The 14,618-nt window shown below is 37.7% G+C and overlaps 5 protein-coding genes across 6 annotated transcripts; 2 read left to right on the top strand and 3 right to left on the bottom strand.

The window, feature by feature from the left end:
* The first annotated feature begins 370 nt into the window (after positions 1-370).
* Positions 371-3,868, top strand: LOC18017606 (cleft lip and palate transmembrane protein 1 homolog). Of its 2 annotated transcripts, none has more exons than XM_006399285.2 (12): positions 371-644; positions 949-1,095; positions 1,179-1,293; positions 1,396-1,490; positions 1,587-1,699; positions 1,821-1,858; positions 2,098-2,333; positions 2,493-2,586; positions 2,676-2,866; positions 2,982-3,201; positions 3,298-3,465; positions 3,573-3,868. In XM_006399285.2, exons 1-12 carry the CDS (start codon positions 426-428, stop codon positions 3,716-3,718), a joined length of 1,782 nt encoding a protein of 593 aa, XP_006399348.1. In that variant the 5' UTR covers positions 371-425; the 3' UTR covers positions 3,719-3,868. The 2 variants fall into 2 exon arrangements, with proteins under 2 accessions (XP_006399348.1, XP_024011833.1); XM_024156065.1 differs by having other exon boundaries at positions 1,596-1,699; positions 3,573-3,805.
* Positions 3,869-4,297: 429 nt separating this feature from the next.
* On the bottom strand, positions 4,298-4,630 carry LOC18019606 (defensin-like protein 109). The gene is made up of 2 exons (XM_006399286.2): positions 4,498-4,630; positions 4,298-4,437 (listed from the first exon to the last, which is right to left on the bottom strand). Exons 1-2 carry the CDS (start codon positions 4,598-4,600, stop codon positions 4,298-4,300), a joined length of 243 nt encoding a protein of 80 aa, XP_006399349.1. The 5' UTR covers positions 4,601-4,630.
* Positions 4,631-5,199: 569 nt separating this feature from the next.
* LOC18019607 (pentatricopeptide repeat-containing protein At5g08510) lies at positions 5,200-6,911 on the top strand. Its single transcript, XM_006399287.2, is given in 3 exon segments — positions 5,200-5,270; positions 5,273-6,135; positions 6,230-6,911. Coding segments are annotated over 3 exon segments (1,536 nt in total). The 5' UTR covers positions 5,200-5,209; the 3' UTR covers positions 6,842-6,911.
* Positions 6,912-7,129: 218 nt separating this feature from the next.
* LOC18019608 (transcription factor SRM1) lies at positions 7,130-9,921 on the bottom strand. The gene is made up of 2 exons (XM_006399288.2): positions 8,931-9,921; positions 7,130-7,841 (listed from the first exon to the last, which is right to left on the bottom strand). The coding sequence occupies exons 1-2, from the start codon at positions 9,305-9,307 to the stop codon at positions 7,301-7,303; spliced, it is 918 nt and encodes a 305-aa protein (XP_006399351.1). The 5' UTR covers positions 9,308-9,921; the 3' UTR covers positions 7,130-7,300.
* A 2,119-nt stretch (positions 9,922-12,040) lies between these two features.
* Positions 12,041-14,577, bottom strand: LOC18019609 (NADH dehydrogenase [ubiquinone] flavoprotein 1, mitochondrial). Its single transcript, XM_006399290.2, has 3 exons — positions 14,424-14,577; positions 12,498-13,973; positions 12,041-12,332 (listed from the first exon to the last, which is right to left on the bottom strand). Exons 1-2 carry the CDS (start codon positions 14,424-14,426, stop codon positions 12,516-12,518), a joined length of 1,461 nt encoding a protein of 486 aa, XP_006399353.1. The 5' UTR covers positions 14,427-14,577; the 3' UTR covers positions 12,041-12,332; positions 12,498-12,515.
* Between the last annotated feature and the right edge of the window lie 41 nt (positions 14,578-14,618).

Genomic DNA, 14,618 nt, shown 5'->3' on the forward strand with positions numbered 1-14,618 from the left:
AAACACCGGATGGGCAAGAACGATATAAGCGTTGACCACATGTGACAGACATTGAGAGAACCAACAAAAAAAAAGACAATCTTTATCAGTTCCTTATTGCATCAAGCAATGGAGTAATGGAATTTCGTTCAGTCTCCGTCTCCGCATAAAAGCAAGCGAGATTTTTAGCTGAGTGAAGTGGACTAAATAATTAGAGGGGTTGTTCTGATTATAGTTAAAGCTATCGGGATAAGTAAGAATATAACAATTTTATTAGGTCCTAACATGCAAATACGTTATTCTTTTTGAATAATTAGAAGAAAAAAAAAAACGCCCATAAATATCTCTCTCCTCGACTCTGCTTTTTCACATCAAGTACTGTAAAGCTACATCTCTCAGCTTTGATTCGACAGTGACGATTGACGAAAGCACAAGTTTCTGCGAATATGGCTTCACCGGCAGGTGAAACAGCGGCGGTCGGCGATGGCCAGCCGCAGCAGCAGCAACGACAAGCTGGTGGATTTGGGCAGACGATTACCGGAATCATTAGAATCGCCGTCTTCTGCTACTTTGCTTCTAAGTTCTTTTCTCCGAAACAAAAACCTGCGAATCCTTCTCAACCATCTCAGCTTATGTCCAATCTCTTTCAGAAAGGAGAACCTTTGGTAATCTTCTGATTAATTGGATTTCTGCAATTCGATTGATTTCTATCGCCTTCTCGCTTGAAACAAAAATACGTTTAGTTTGGGGTCGAATCACAGAATTTGTCTTGGCACAGTTTTTTTTCTCCCACTTCTGGGCGGTTTAGGGTTTTGCTGTGGTTGCGTACGATTCTAATTCCTCAACTTCTTGGATGGGTTTCATGCTTTACTCTATGATTTATTTGAAAAGCAAAAGTTGGATTTGGTGATGATTTAAGAATGCTGTTTCAATATGATTCTAAATGGTAACCATTCTTTTTTACTTCAGGATATGTGGTTTTATCTCTCGGAGCATGATAAATTCAGTGACTTTGGCAATGATGATGCGCTTGTTTGGCACGAGACAAACATACCTTATGCTGTGTGGAAGCCAGAGAGCACTAGGACCTTGTCAATGAAGTATTATCCATCCGAGGTAATAGGTTATTTGGTTTGCTTCACATACTTCCTTCGCTATTAATATGTAGGCTCTATTTAGTTAAGATATCTGTTGTTCAGGCACTGAAGAATAATGGAAGTTTGTATGCTCATGTCTTCTTTGCTCGATCTGGTTATCCTATAGATCCTAGCGATCCTGAATACCAACCTCTTAATAGTTTTGGCAGAACACACCGTAAGCCTTCCCTTTCCTAGACGAACGACGACCCTTTTTAACAGTTGTTGGTAGTTTGGTGTATGTAGTCTCTAAATTGGACGACTCTTTTCCCTATTTCAGCTGTTGCGACTTACTTGCCAAAGCGAAAAGCAGATAAGAAGAAGAGTCTGTTGGGAAATCCCAATGACTCTGCTGAATCCAATGCAGAAGCTGAGGTCTGCATCTATGGAAAAAATCTGCATATGGTTTTTATGTATTATTTGGCCTGTTATGTAGCCTGTCTTATGCTCTTATGAACTAACACAAAGCAGACTTCGCAGGAGGATGATGGTCATGACTCGGATCTCAAGGATGAGGGCCCTGTGGAATGGATATCCTACTGGAAACCAAATGTCACAATTAACCTAGTCGATGACTTTACTCGGTAAGTTGGTTCTGATAAGTGGTAGATGAATAATGGATTTATGGCATAGATAATTTTCTTTTGGGCTCACTCAATGATATTTTTAAAAGACGTGTGCTAATTGTTTTCCATTCCCTTCCAGCTATCCACAGCATGGTGTACCACCAAACATTGCTCCTTGTATCCTTCCATTTGTCCAAGGATGGCGTGCATATTATTATTCTTTTTTTTTGACAACTATGGGCATGTTTCTCTAACATTTGAAGGCACTAGCCATGAGTTCAATGCATGTTTCATCTGCCATGCCATTTTAGTATAAGTTGGTTTAAACTCGTATAAAAATTCAAAATTCTCAGGAACTGAAACGTGAGTGTCTACTTGCCCGTTTTTCTATTTGCTTTCCTCAACTTCATTGGCAGACTTACAGGTAGAACCGACTACAGTTAACTACTACCCTACAGTTTTCTTCAATGAGTTTTGGCTGCTGAGGGACAAGTTGATTGCAATCAATGAGACAGTCTCAGAACTACCACTTAACTTAGAAGTAAGCCCCATAAGCATGACAAAGTGGCAGCTATTTCAGCAGATTGATCAGTCTTTCCAGATTCATCGTAGCTATGGAAGCATGCTTGATGGTGAATCTGACGAACTAAAGGTAATTCTGGTCCTTTGTGCTCAGTTAGCTTCATATGTCTTATTATATACTAAGATGTGAATCTAACGACTTTAACTAGAGATGTAAGTAATGTGTTTGTGTTTTAATTCGATTTGAACGTGATTTTTTTTTTATGGTTAATATATAATTTACTTGCAGAGGGTATTTTTGGAAGGAAATCCCTATCTGTTGGGCGTCACAATGTTTGTTTCGATGCTGCATTCTGTATTTGACTTCCTTGCATTCAAAAATGGTAAGCGCCAAATAGAACAAGAACAAATCTACTATCCTAAAATGCTTCTTGAAATTTAGTTTTCTAATTATCTGATGCTTTCCCTGCAGATATCCAGTTTTGGAACAAGAACAAATCTATGGAAGGACTGTCTGCAAAGTCTGTTGTACTGAACTTTATCTGTCAGTTAATCATCTTCCTCTACCTGCTTGACAACGACACTTCATGGATGATATTGGCTAGTTCTGGAGTTGGCGTCTGCATCGAGTTCTGGAAAATAGGGAAAGCCATGCGGATAGAGGTACATCTAATATCACATACAATCTGGTTAACATCAATCAAAAAGATCATCGTGTCACATTTTCATCTGATATTTTTCTTTGCATAAAACCGTGGCAAACATTTAAATTTCCCAGGTTGATCGAAGTGGAATGATTCCAAGATTGAGGTTCCACGATCGTGAATCCTATGCAAGCAACAAGACTAAGGAGTATGATGATATCGCCATTAAATTCTTATCATATGTGCTTCTCCTCCTTGTCGCGGGATTCTCCATATATTCACTCGCCTATGAACGCCACAAGAGCTGGTACTCATGGATCCTATCTTCATTAACGAGCTGCGTCTACATGTTTGGTAAAAAAAGCCTTCAAAATTCTCTTACACGACCTCAGTACTAGCTTGTGATTGATTTTGTTTGAGTTGAAACCAATGTGTGTTGTGTTTTTGCAGGTTTCATAATGATGTGTCCTCAATTGTTCATCAACTATAAGCTCAAGTCAGTAGCACATTTACCATGGAGGCAAATGACATATAAGTTCCTTAACACCATCATTGACGATCTCTTTGCTTTTGTCATCAAAATGCCAATGCTGCATCGCCTTTCTGTCTTCCGAGATGGTAATTACAAGTCAATCTATCCCTGAGATTGTTGTTGCTTCGTGTCTTATAAGACAGTTTTGGAATTGACAAAATTTGATGATGATCCAATTTTGGTGTTGTTGCAGATGTGATATTCTTGATATACTTGTACCAGAGATGGGTTTATCCTGTGGACAAAACACGTGTCAACGAGTTTGGTTTTGGAGGTGAGGATGAGTCTGCGGATACGAAGAAGATCACTGACCAAGAAGATGACAAGAAAACAAACTAATAAACGCTTTTTGGTTTTGTTCTTTCTAAACAATTTTGATTTTGATTTTTTTTTTCTGACTTAGAAGTTAGTTAATGCTGATAATATCCACAAGGAATTATGTTGTAGGTTATCTTTTCTGGACGATATTAAATTATATTATTGTTTGCGTTATCCAATTCGGCGGATAAATACAACTCGAAGATAAATCAAGTTTGGTGGTCCATTTTTAGCTAAATTTGGACATGAAGGAAACAGGATCGATTGTATTTACCCTTCCACCTTTGGATATAAGATAAATTACACTCTTTCATTTCCGATTTATTAGATGTCATTTGTTGGGGAACCAAAGCCAAAGAATTGTTGGCTACGGAAATGAATTTACTAAAACCGATAAGCTCGACGCCACTGAGATTATTATATAGAGAAACAAAACCATGCAGACGATGTTTATGATGATGCACGATCAGAATATCTAATCTTTTAGTTTTAGATAATCAAACTATTTTTATTTTTTCCATTTTGGTATGGACTATATTTGATTTGAGAAAGAAACAAAGATATTAATCTTTTGGCATTACAACTACAATGTAAACAACATTAATAAATGCAGCAACATAGGTTTTCATTATTACATTGTCCATTTGCAGTCCCCATTGAGGAGCAGAATTCAATGCATTTCACCATCCCTTGCAGACATGGTTTTGTGTCGAAACATTGATAACGTCCTTCTCCAAACCCTATAGAAAGAATAAAACAATTTTTTTCAGTAGTGAATTACAGATATAACAAAATCTTACAAGGCATCATGGGTTTAAAACTTTGACGACAATGAATAGAATAGATACCCAACAACATAATGATGAGAGCAAATACGATCAAAACTTTCTTAGTGAAATCCATAGTTTTATTATGTGATTTTTTTTTGTTAAATATTATGTGAATGTTCATAATCAAAGAACAATAGACACTATTTATAGATTTGATATTTTCGAACATGTTATAAATTATAATTCTTGTTTTTTTTTTAATATATTTTAGTATACAGAATCAGAGTATATAGAATATGCTTAGATTATTTTCTATGCTACATTATTTTCCTTCATAAATTTGACATCACATGCCAGATCTGTACTCCAAGTGACATTTTCTTCTTATGCTGCTGGTATGATATCTAAATATACCATTTAACAAGAGTAGTTTACAAAATGAACATTTGGGAGATAAAATATGGAGATATTTTTGTAAATTATGAAACACTGAAGATAGGTTCTATATTAGATGAGATCCATCCATCCGTATTCAATTTGTATCATAGAAAAAATTCTTATAATTTTTTGAAAGTACCAAAAATATGTTTCAAAATTGTTGACAGATATCTTCATTATATGGGCCGGAGACTTCAAATATTTTACGAGCCCATACATAACGTCACGATAAGACCAATAATACCCAAAAATATTCACTAATTACGACGCGTCACTAACCCGCGCGAAGGGTAGGCGCGTGGGAATGAATCATATCAAACAACTCCACGCGCGATGTCTCAAAACTGGCGTAGACGAAACCAAAGATCTCTTCAACGATTGCTTCGGATTCCTAATCTTGCTTATGCCCGAAGGCTCTTCGATCTTCACCGAAACCCTTGTATCTTCCTCTACAATAAGCTAATTCAAGCTTACTCTGTTCATGACCAGCCCCATGAATCTGTCGTCCTCTTCAGGCTCCTCTCCTTCAATGGCCTCCGACCAAATCACCACACTTTCAATTTCATTTTCGCCGCTTCTGCTTCGATTTCTTCAGTTCGAACTTTACGTATGTTTCATTCGCAGTTTTTCAGATCTGGGTTCGAGTCTGATTCCTTCTGCTGCACGGCTCTGATCACTGAATATGCGAAGCTAGGAGCATTGCGTTGTGCGCGCCGGGTGTTCGACGAAATTTCTAACCGAGATTTAGCAGTTTGGAATGCGATGATCACGGTTTACAACAGGCAAGGTGATATGAAGGCGGCGATGGAATTGTTTGATTCAATGCCTTGTAAGAACGTAATCTCGTGGACCACCGTTATTTCTGGGTTTTCTCAGAACGGGAATTACTCTAAGGCCTTATCGATGTTTTTGTGTATGGAGAGTAACAAAACCGTTAAACCGAACCATATTACTGTAGCTAGTGTTCTTCCGGCTTGTGGGAATCTCGGGGCATTGGATATTGGCCGAAGATTAGAAGGCTATGCTAGAGAGAACGGCTTCTTCGATAACATTTACGTGAGTAATGCTACACTGGAGATGTACTCAAAATGTGGGATGATTGATGTAGCTAAACGGATATTCGATGAAATCGGAAACCAGAGGAATTTGTGCTCATGGAACTCCATGGTCAGTGGCCTAGCAACTCACGGGAAACACGACGAAGCTCTTGAGCTTTATGCCCAAATGTTGGTGAGCGTTTTCTTTTCTTTCCTCAGTTCAATGCATGTTGATTCCTTTGTTTTGATAAGAGTTTTTACACTATGTTTTTCTGTTGGTACTTCAGCGAGAAGGAGAAAAACCTGATGCAGTGACATTTGTTGGGTTGCTGCTAGCTTGTGTTCATGGTGGGATGGTGGTGAAAGGCAAAGAATTGTTCAAGTCCATGGAGCAAGTTCACAAGATTTCCCCAAAGCTAGAGCACTACGGATGCATGATTGATCTCTTGGGGCGTGTTGGGAAGCTGCAAGAAGCCTATAATCTCATCAAAACAATGCCGATGAAGCCAGATGCTGTCGTTTGGGGAACCCTTTTGGGTGCTTGTAGTTTCCATGGCAATGTTGAGATAGCAGAGATAGCAAGCGAAGCACTGTTCAAGCTTGAACCTTCAAATCCAGGTAACTATGTGATCATGTCGAATATCTACGCTGCGAATAAGAAGTGGGATGGGGTTTTGAGGATGAGGAAGATGATGAAGAAGGAAACGATGACAAAGGCTGCTGGGTATAGCTATCTTGTGGAAACAGGTGTTGAAGTTCATAACTTTACTGTGGAAGATAAATCACACCCAAGATCTTCTGAGATATATCACGTTCTTGATGAAATCTTCCGGAGAATAAAACCAGAGAAGAGTTACTTTGATTCTGCAGTTCAGCATGAGCAACTATGCATATGGTAGTAGAGATTTTGTTTTGCTTCACTGTCCCGAAACAATGGCTGAATTGTATTAATGCGATTTTGGTGTCTTCACATTAATTAATTCTTATATTCTTAATTTTATATCGAATTTTATTGGTATACAACAATCTCCGGTAGAACCAAACAGAAACATTACACATTACACAACAAAGTTATTAAGAGGTTAAGCCATGTAAAGATGTAGCCTTGCCTAGCTTGTTTTTAAATGTCGGTACATATGCTTTATTGTGTTCACATATAAAAAGAAATCATGTTTGCTTCTCGTGTCTGAAACTAATCATATGATCTTTAATATCTTATTCGGACCTCATAAAAATTCCCCACAAACTAAGTAATAATAAAAAAAAAAACTCACTCCAGGAACAAGCTTGAATATTCACTAAATCCTTTACACATCTTTCTTACACCTAAAAAAAAACGAAGAGCAAGTGTTTTCGGGTTACCTATGGGCCGTAGGTGTACGCGGCATGGTGTACGGCATTTGACCCAAGTTCATTGGTGCACCAGGAACCACTGAGCCAGGGGCTGGAGCAGCATGGACTCCATAAGCCATGTGAGGTGGAGCTGGAAGGTTCACTGGTGTTCCAACTGCTGAGACCAATGGTCCACCGACCGGTTGACCTATGGTGGGTGTGCCATACATAGGAGGTCCTGGTGGTGGTTGAGAGGCGGCTTGCTTGGCTGATTTGTTTCCTCCTCCAGCAACTGCAGCAGAGCCGGTGGTGTTGTTGTTGTTGTTGTTGCTGTTGTTGTTGTTCTGACCAGTGATTGGTCCTTGTGGTGTTGAGACATCTGCGTTGCCAACACTAGTTATGTCGTGAATGCTTGATCGTCTTCTGTCTTTGTTCATTGAGTTTAGACGAATGAAATACTTTTGAGCGTGGCTCGCGACTTGGGTAGGAGTTCTTGTAACCACAAAGTTACGAGAGATACTACGCCAATCACCTTTCCCGTACTTATCCAAACCAAGAAGAAATAACCTGTAACATAGAAAATACAAAGACTATTATTAGTTCATCAGAATCATTCCATAACCAAAAAGGCAGAATCTTCCGGGCCATAGTAACAAAAATGAAAGCACACAGAAGCCTCCTAACGGAACCAGTCTAAAACGAATAGCAGATAACACATTAACGGTTTTGTCTTGTTTCTGCCATCTACGTCTAATCAGCAAATTAGTAAAAACTAAACTTTTACAGCAAACCATTTAAGCAAGGAAGATAAACTTCACTGTTGCATCAACTTCCAACTTTTTATCAAGTGAAAAAGCAATCCTGTAATCAATTTTATGCCACTGATCTTACCAATATACTCAATTCTAGTTCTACGCTTATCTTACCCAACTTATATCCCAAAATCTTTACGCCCTCAAGAGAGTAAAACGAAGACTAAGCTTTAAAGTAAGACTTTCTTGTCCCTTTTTTAAAAGAAAAGTGGGGTTCTCCAATAACGGAGGTGGACAGACTAACAATCCTTTTCTCAAGGTTTCAGCATGATAAACAGCATCTAGCTTCAACAAGTGGTGCAAAAGATGGTCAAAATGGTCCCAGGGTTTAGATAGCATCTCCCCCATCATCTCTCACATGGTGGATGTAATGATATTAGCAGCTAGGACAGGAGGGTAAAAGAGAATTAATGAAAACAACTTTCTCTGTCCCATACCAAGTTATAAATTCAATAAAACCAGAGCCTTCTGAAACTAGTACACGAAATCAAAAGAATTTAGAAACTTTTCAGTTTTCCCTCAAAGCACTCTCTAGAGTTACCTACGGTAAATCCCCCAAAATCAATCCTTCCACTTTCTCAATAGGGGAGACCAAGAACCTAAGAGTTCCTGTTAAGGCCTTGCTTATGAGAAGAACCAATATGACCTCGAAAAATCAAACTTTCCTAAAGAATCACAAAAATTGACATCCAAGGGTACCTAAGTTTGTCACCTAGAGCGATAAAGATTAATGTTCTAGAACACAAAGGAGCACAGATACAGCAATAAACCAAATTTCGAAAGAATACTAAATGAATGAGAAGAAGCACAAACTGATTAGTGAGCATAAATAAACAAAGGTCACCTGTGTTCATCCTCTGTCCACGCAATACCCTTTCGTCGTTCTTGATCTGACTTTGATTTACTTCCTTGGTTAGACTCGCCCGCGTGACTATTTCCTCCTTTCTTACTACTTCCTCCTTCATCACAAGCATGGCCATTTGATCCTTCAGGAGAACCATAGGCAGGAAGTGGCACACATCCTGATTCAATCCTACTAACATCTTCAACTAAAAGCTCGTAATGTTCTTTAATCTGTTCAACACTTTTTCCTGGAACATCTGCAGCAATCTTCTCCCACCGTTGCTCGGATTCATCGGTATAATTCGCAAGAGCTCTCTCGAACGCAATATCATCCTCTCTACTCCACGCAGAACCATCACTAGCTTCCTCCACAGTCATTTTTCCAACTTAAACCACCCAAAATTCGATAGAATTGACCCTATTCTCTCTCAAAAATCTGGGATACCAAACCAGATTTCTGCAAAATTCGTACCTTTAGAGTTCCACAAACTCGTAACTAATCACCTATCACCAGAAATACAAACTTAATAGAATCCGAAGTAACCAAAGCTGAGAGAAACACACGAAGAACTCAGATCTTCCAAGTATCACTGACCCTATGACTTCAAATTAGAACTGCCTACGGAAATCGAGAGAAAATCCCGGGGGATTATATAAGGAGACGAATCGGAAAGGGAATCTCTTTTCCCTCTATATATCTGTCTCGTACTCTATGAGGAACTAAAGACAGAGCACACAAAGAGGGGAATTTCTCTCTTATGAGATAGAAGCACGAAGAAATATGCGTGAGCTAAAGCAACAGGGAGACTGAAACGCAGAATATGAGGATATTGGCAGGAAAAAAAAGATTGCAACTTTGTAAGAAGGAGAAATTAGGGGGGTTATTGGGTTGGTAGGGATTGCAACAAGTTGAAGGAGAGAGGGATGGAAAAAACCCAGAAGACTGAAAGAGGAGAGAGGTCAAAACGCCATTGTTAAAGGAAGTTCAAACAAAAAAAAATGAAACAGTGTTAACCATAAGAGCCCACGCATAGATAGCAACAATTTTCACAGCTCAGGTCCGCTGTTATTTTCTTTTTATTATTTTCTCTTGTCTTATTTATTTTCACTAGATTAAAATAAGGGACGGCCGTCAATTTTGGACATAATGTGAATTACATACATGTTAGGGTTTTCCTCTCTTTTTATATTACTTTCATGATACCTTGGCATGTGCCAATATTTTATTTTGGTGACATTTGGGGTCTTTAGGCAATCAATCATTGATAAATAGTAATTATTTGTACTGTCATGTTTTTTTTTTATATCACAAAGCCTTAAAAAATTACAAACTATTTATAAAATTGTTCAATTAGACTTAGTTTATTATTAGTATTGTGTTGACAATATTTCGGTGAAAATTAAAAAAAAAACTGAAGCTCATATATAAAAGTCTCTTTTAAAATTTTTAACTAAAAATGACTCTTTTTTCAATATAAAATTATCTTTTCTGGATTAAACAATATGTGATTTATGAATAGTTAATTGGCTAGAATCTAAATTTGTGTGATTAATCTCCCAAAACCAGAAGTATACAAAAAGTGTACAGTGAGACTTTTACATTTTATGAAGAATGTAAGTTCGTTTGATTCTTACATTTTATAAAGCTTTTGATCTCGTAAATATTACTATTTATTACGAATTATCGATTAAGAAAGAAATTGGAAAAGAGAAATAAAGTGGAGAGGTGGACAAATAAGTTAGGGAAGATGTTGACGTCTTATCCATAAATATCCACCAAAAAATCCAATCAGACCGGTCCCCTTTGCTACTTGTCCCATCAGTTCACAAGTCTGTACATTTATCTTTTTCTTTTTCTTTTCTCCATTTTAATTCGAATATTAGAATACGAAAAAATAATTTAAAAATCCAAACTCTACAGTTATGAGAATTTTTATTTTATTTAAATTTGTTTCTAAAATAATTACTTACTTCCGTGATTTTAGTTGTATTATTTCAAATTTTTTAAGTTAATAGGATTTATTAGTCCCTTCATTTGGTTACAAATTTTGGCTTTTATGTCTAAAATTACAAAGTTTTATGCATGAGAGAGACGTATTGGTAAATTTGACAAGTACTTCCTAATAATTTGTTGCATGAGAGAAATGCGACTTTTTACAAAACAAAAATTTTTTAGTCATCATTAGTCATTACAACTAAAAATATATTTTTTTTCTAATTATGTTGTATTCACTTTCTTGAGTCCTTTTAAATGGATATTATTTGGACTTTTGAGCGTACAAATAAGTTTGATTACAACACAACAAGAATTTATCAAGATTTATAATCTAAAAGCAACATACAACTAAAAAGATTTGTAATCCAAATGCTGGCTATAAACAAAGAGATGATCATTCTCCTTTAGTTCCATAATTTTCATTAAGCTTTCCGGAGATTATGCAGTTGATCTTTTTTTGTTTTCTCAAATTACATTTGATTTTTTTTGTTGGACCATCTTCATCAATAATCAGTAGAATAAGAAGAAATAATGGTTTATTCTCTCTCACTAAAATTGAAGTAAAAGAATTTTAACCCAATAAAAAAATAGAACAAGATGAGAAGTTTATTGTTCCTAAAAGTTTTTTTGTATTGTATTTAATGGTTTATGATTTTGGTGTTTTCTAAACAAATTAAAAATTAATGAAATAAATTATAAATTATTTTGTAAATCTGATGTGTCAAAATAATAGATGCTATAGATACTGATATGTCAAGATTGTGAGATACAACCTAACTTTTATATAATAGATATCCTATTTCCTACAATTTTTTATATATTTATAGATTAATCCGGAAACACCGTCAAATTCTAGGTGGTTACTCTTTTTGTACACTTCTGGTTTTGGGAGATTAGTCACACAGATTTAGATTCTAGCCAATTAACTATTCATAAAGATTTATTTCTTTATTTCTTTATTTATAGATTAAGATGACAGCAATTGCGACTAATTACAATTTAATTATACATTACTTACAAAAAAACATTTTGGACTTTTTAACTTGATACTAAAGATATTTTCCACAAAATGCCAAAAAAAGAACCATTCATTATAATTTATTTGGAATGTTAACTATTTAAAATAAAAAAAAGGAGCATCCTTTATTTTAAACACGAAAAGGTTTTGTTTGGTTTGTTCCCAAAATGTGCTCTCATAAGTCATACAAAAACAAGCAAACATTGAAGAAAGTAGAGTAAGCAAAAGAGCACATAGAGCTCTTTCTCATACAACTTGAATAAAGTTTTGACATTAACCATTTAAACAAATACATTACCTTCCTTCTCCTTCTGAAGCAGCTACACATCCCAAAAACCCTATAAATGTGCTTTCAGATTTTATTTCCATAGAGAGCAATAGCAAATGCCCTGCAAAAAGTACAAGAACATGAATGACCAACCAAACTAAAGGGCTTAAAAGCGTCGAATGCTGACATACAAAACTCTACCTTTTTACGGAAACAATCAACTAAAGCTGGGCAACAAGAAATTAGAAGAGATGAGGATGAAACAGCAAGGACTGGAGATGCAAACCTGTGGTTAACACGCATTTTACGCAGCAACCTGTAGCAATTCCCTTTCAGCGCGTTCCCTGATCCTTCTCTCGAGCTCCGGCCTAAAGTGTCTTATCAGACCTTGCACGGGCCATGCAGCTGCATCACCCAGTGCACAGATTGTGTGTCCTTCGATCTGTTTGGTTACCTCCTGAAGCATATCAATCTCTTCCAGCTTTGCGTTGCCAACTTTCATTCTCTCCATGATCATCCAAAGCCAACCTGTTCCCTCTCTGCAAGGAGTGCACTGCCCACAGCTCTCATGCTTGTAGAAGTACGAGAGCCTCGCAATTGCATCCACCACATCGGTTGATTTATCCATCACAATGACTGCTGCAGTTCCTAACCCTGATTGGACAGCCTTGAGCGCATCAAAATCCATCAGCACATCCTCGCATATGTTCTTAGGAATCAAAGGGACAGAGGAACCTCCAGGAATGATAGCAAGTAGGTTGTCCCATCCACCCCTAACACCTCCACAATGCCTCTCAATCAGTTCCTTGAGAGGTATACTCATCTCCTCTTCGACTGTGCACGGCTTGTTCACATGGCCTGATATACAGAACAGCTTTGTCCCAGAGTTGTTCTTCCTACCAAAACTCGAAAACCACTCAGGTCCACGCCTTAAAATGGTAGGAGAAACAGCCACTGTTTCCACATTGGTAACAGTTGTGGGACAACCATATAAACCAGCATTAGCAGGGAACGGAGGCTTCAACCTAGGTTTTCCTTGCTTCCCTTCAAGGCTTTCAAGAAGCGCAGTCTCTTCACCACAAATGTAAGCACCCGCGCCGTAGTGGATATAAACATCGAAATCATAACCAGAACCACATGCATTCTTTCCCAAGAGACCAGCTGCATACGCTTCTCTTCTAGCCTTCTCAAGATTCAAACGTTCATTCACATATTCACCCCTGATGTAAATGTACGCCGCACTAGCTCTCATTCCGACACCAGCAATCAAACACCCTTCCAACAATTTGTGAGGGTCATGACGCATGATCTCCCTATCTTTACAGGTTCCAGGCTCACTCTCATCAGCGTTGACAACCAAATAGGACGGACGTCCATCAGATACTTTAGGCATAAAGGACCACTTAAGACCAGAAGGGAAACCAGCACCACCACGTCCACGAAGACCAGATTTTTTCATTTCATTGACAATCCAATCAGTACCCTTGAGTACCAAATCTTTGGTCCTATGCCAATCACCTCTCTTCATCGCCCCTTTGAGGAATGGGTCATGCAGACCATAGAGGTTGGTAAAAATCCGATCTTCATCCTTGAGACCACCGAAATGAGTCTTTTCCGGAGGAGGAGGTGGTGGAGGTGGCTGTGGAGTGGTAGAAGTGGAAGCAGCTTGGGTGCTGAATGATCTCAATGCTGGAGCCAATCTGTTACTTTCCTTCCAAATTGATACTGCTCTCTGCAAGCCAAGAATCCCCCTCACGGGTGCCTGTCATCAAATCATTAAAACATAGAGGTTATATAGGAAAAATAGTTCATGGTAACATTACATCAGAACAAATGATCTTGTTAAATCACTGGACTTGGTAATACAGGACTTGAAGTGTCGGATTATGTGATATAAAAATAAAATCTCATCCGGAAACCAAAACAAAAGGAGGTGAATCAACCCAAAAACCGAGAATCTCGAAGAAAAATGAGCAGATCAAATCATATTCCAATCAATCACAACCCGCTAGATCTAACTGAAAGAAGATGTCGCAATTTGCAATTGTTCAGCTAAAATTGAAAACAAATGCAACAAAAATAAAAAAAAAAAAGAAATCGTCTCAAATTCCGAAAACCCTAACAAAAGCGATCAAGAAAGAACCAAAAAATGCATAACCTAGAAATGAAAACGAAGATCATCAAAGTGAGTACTGCGAAGCTGATTGCATACCATGGAGACGAATATTCCGCGGAAAACTCGGACAGAGAGACCGACGAGCTCGAGATAAACTGATTGATTGGAATGGAAGTAGAGGAGGAAGGCGAATCGGAAGTTATAATCCCTGCGCACCTGAGACCGACGAGCTCGAGATAAACTGTTTGGTTCAGATTAGTCCGCGTCTTCTTGACGTGTAAAATTTTCTTT

This window comes from Eutrema salsugineum, unplaced genomic scaffold (assembly GCF_000478725.1).
Source record: "Eutrema salsugineum unplaced genomic scaffold, Eutsalg1_0 scaffold_2, whole genome shotgun sequence".
Lineage (NCBI taxonomy): Eukaryota > Viridiplantae > Streptophyta > Magnoliopsida > Brassicales > Brassicaceae > Eutrema > Eutrema salsugineum.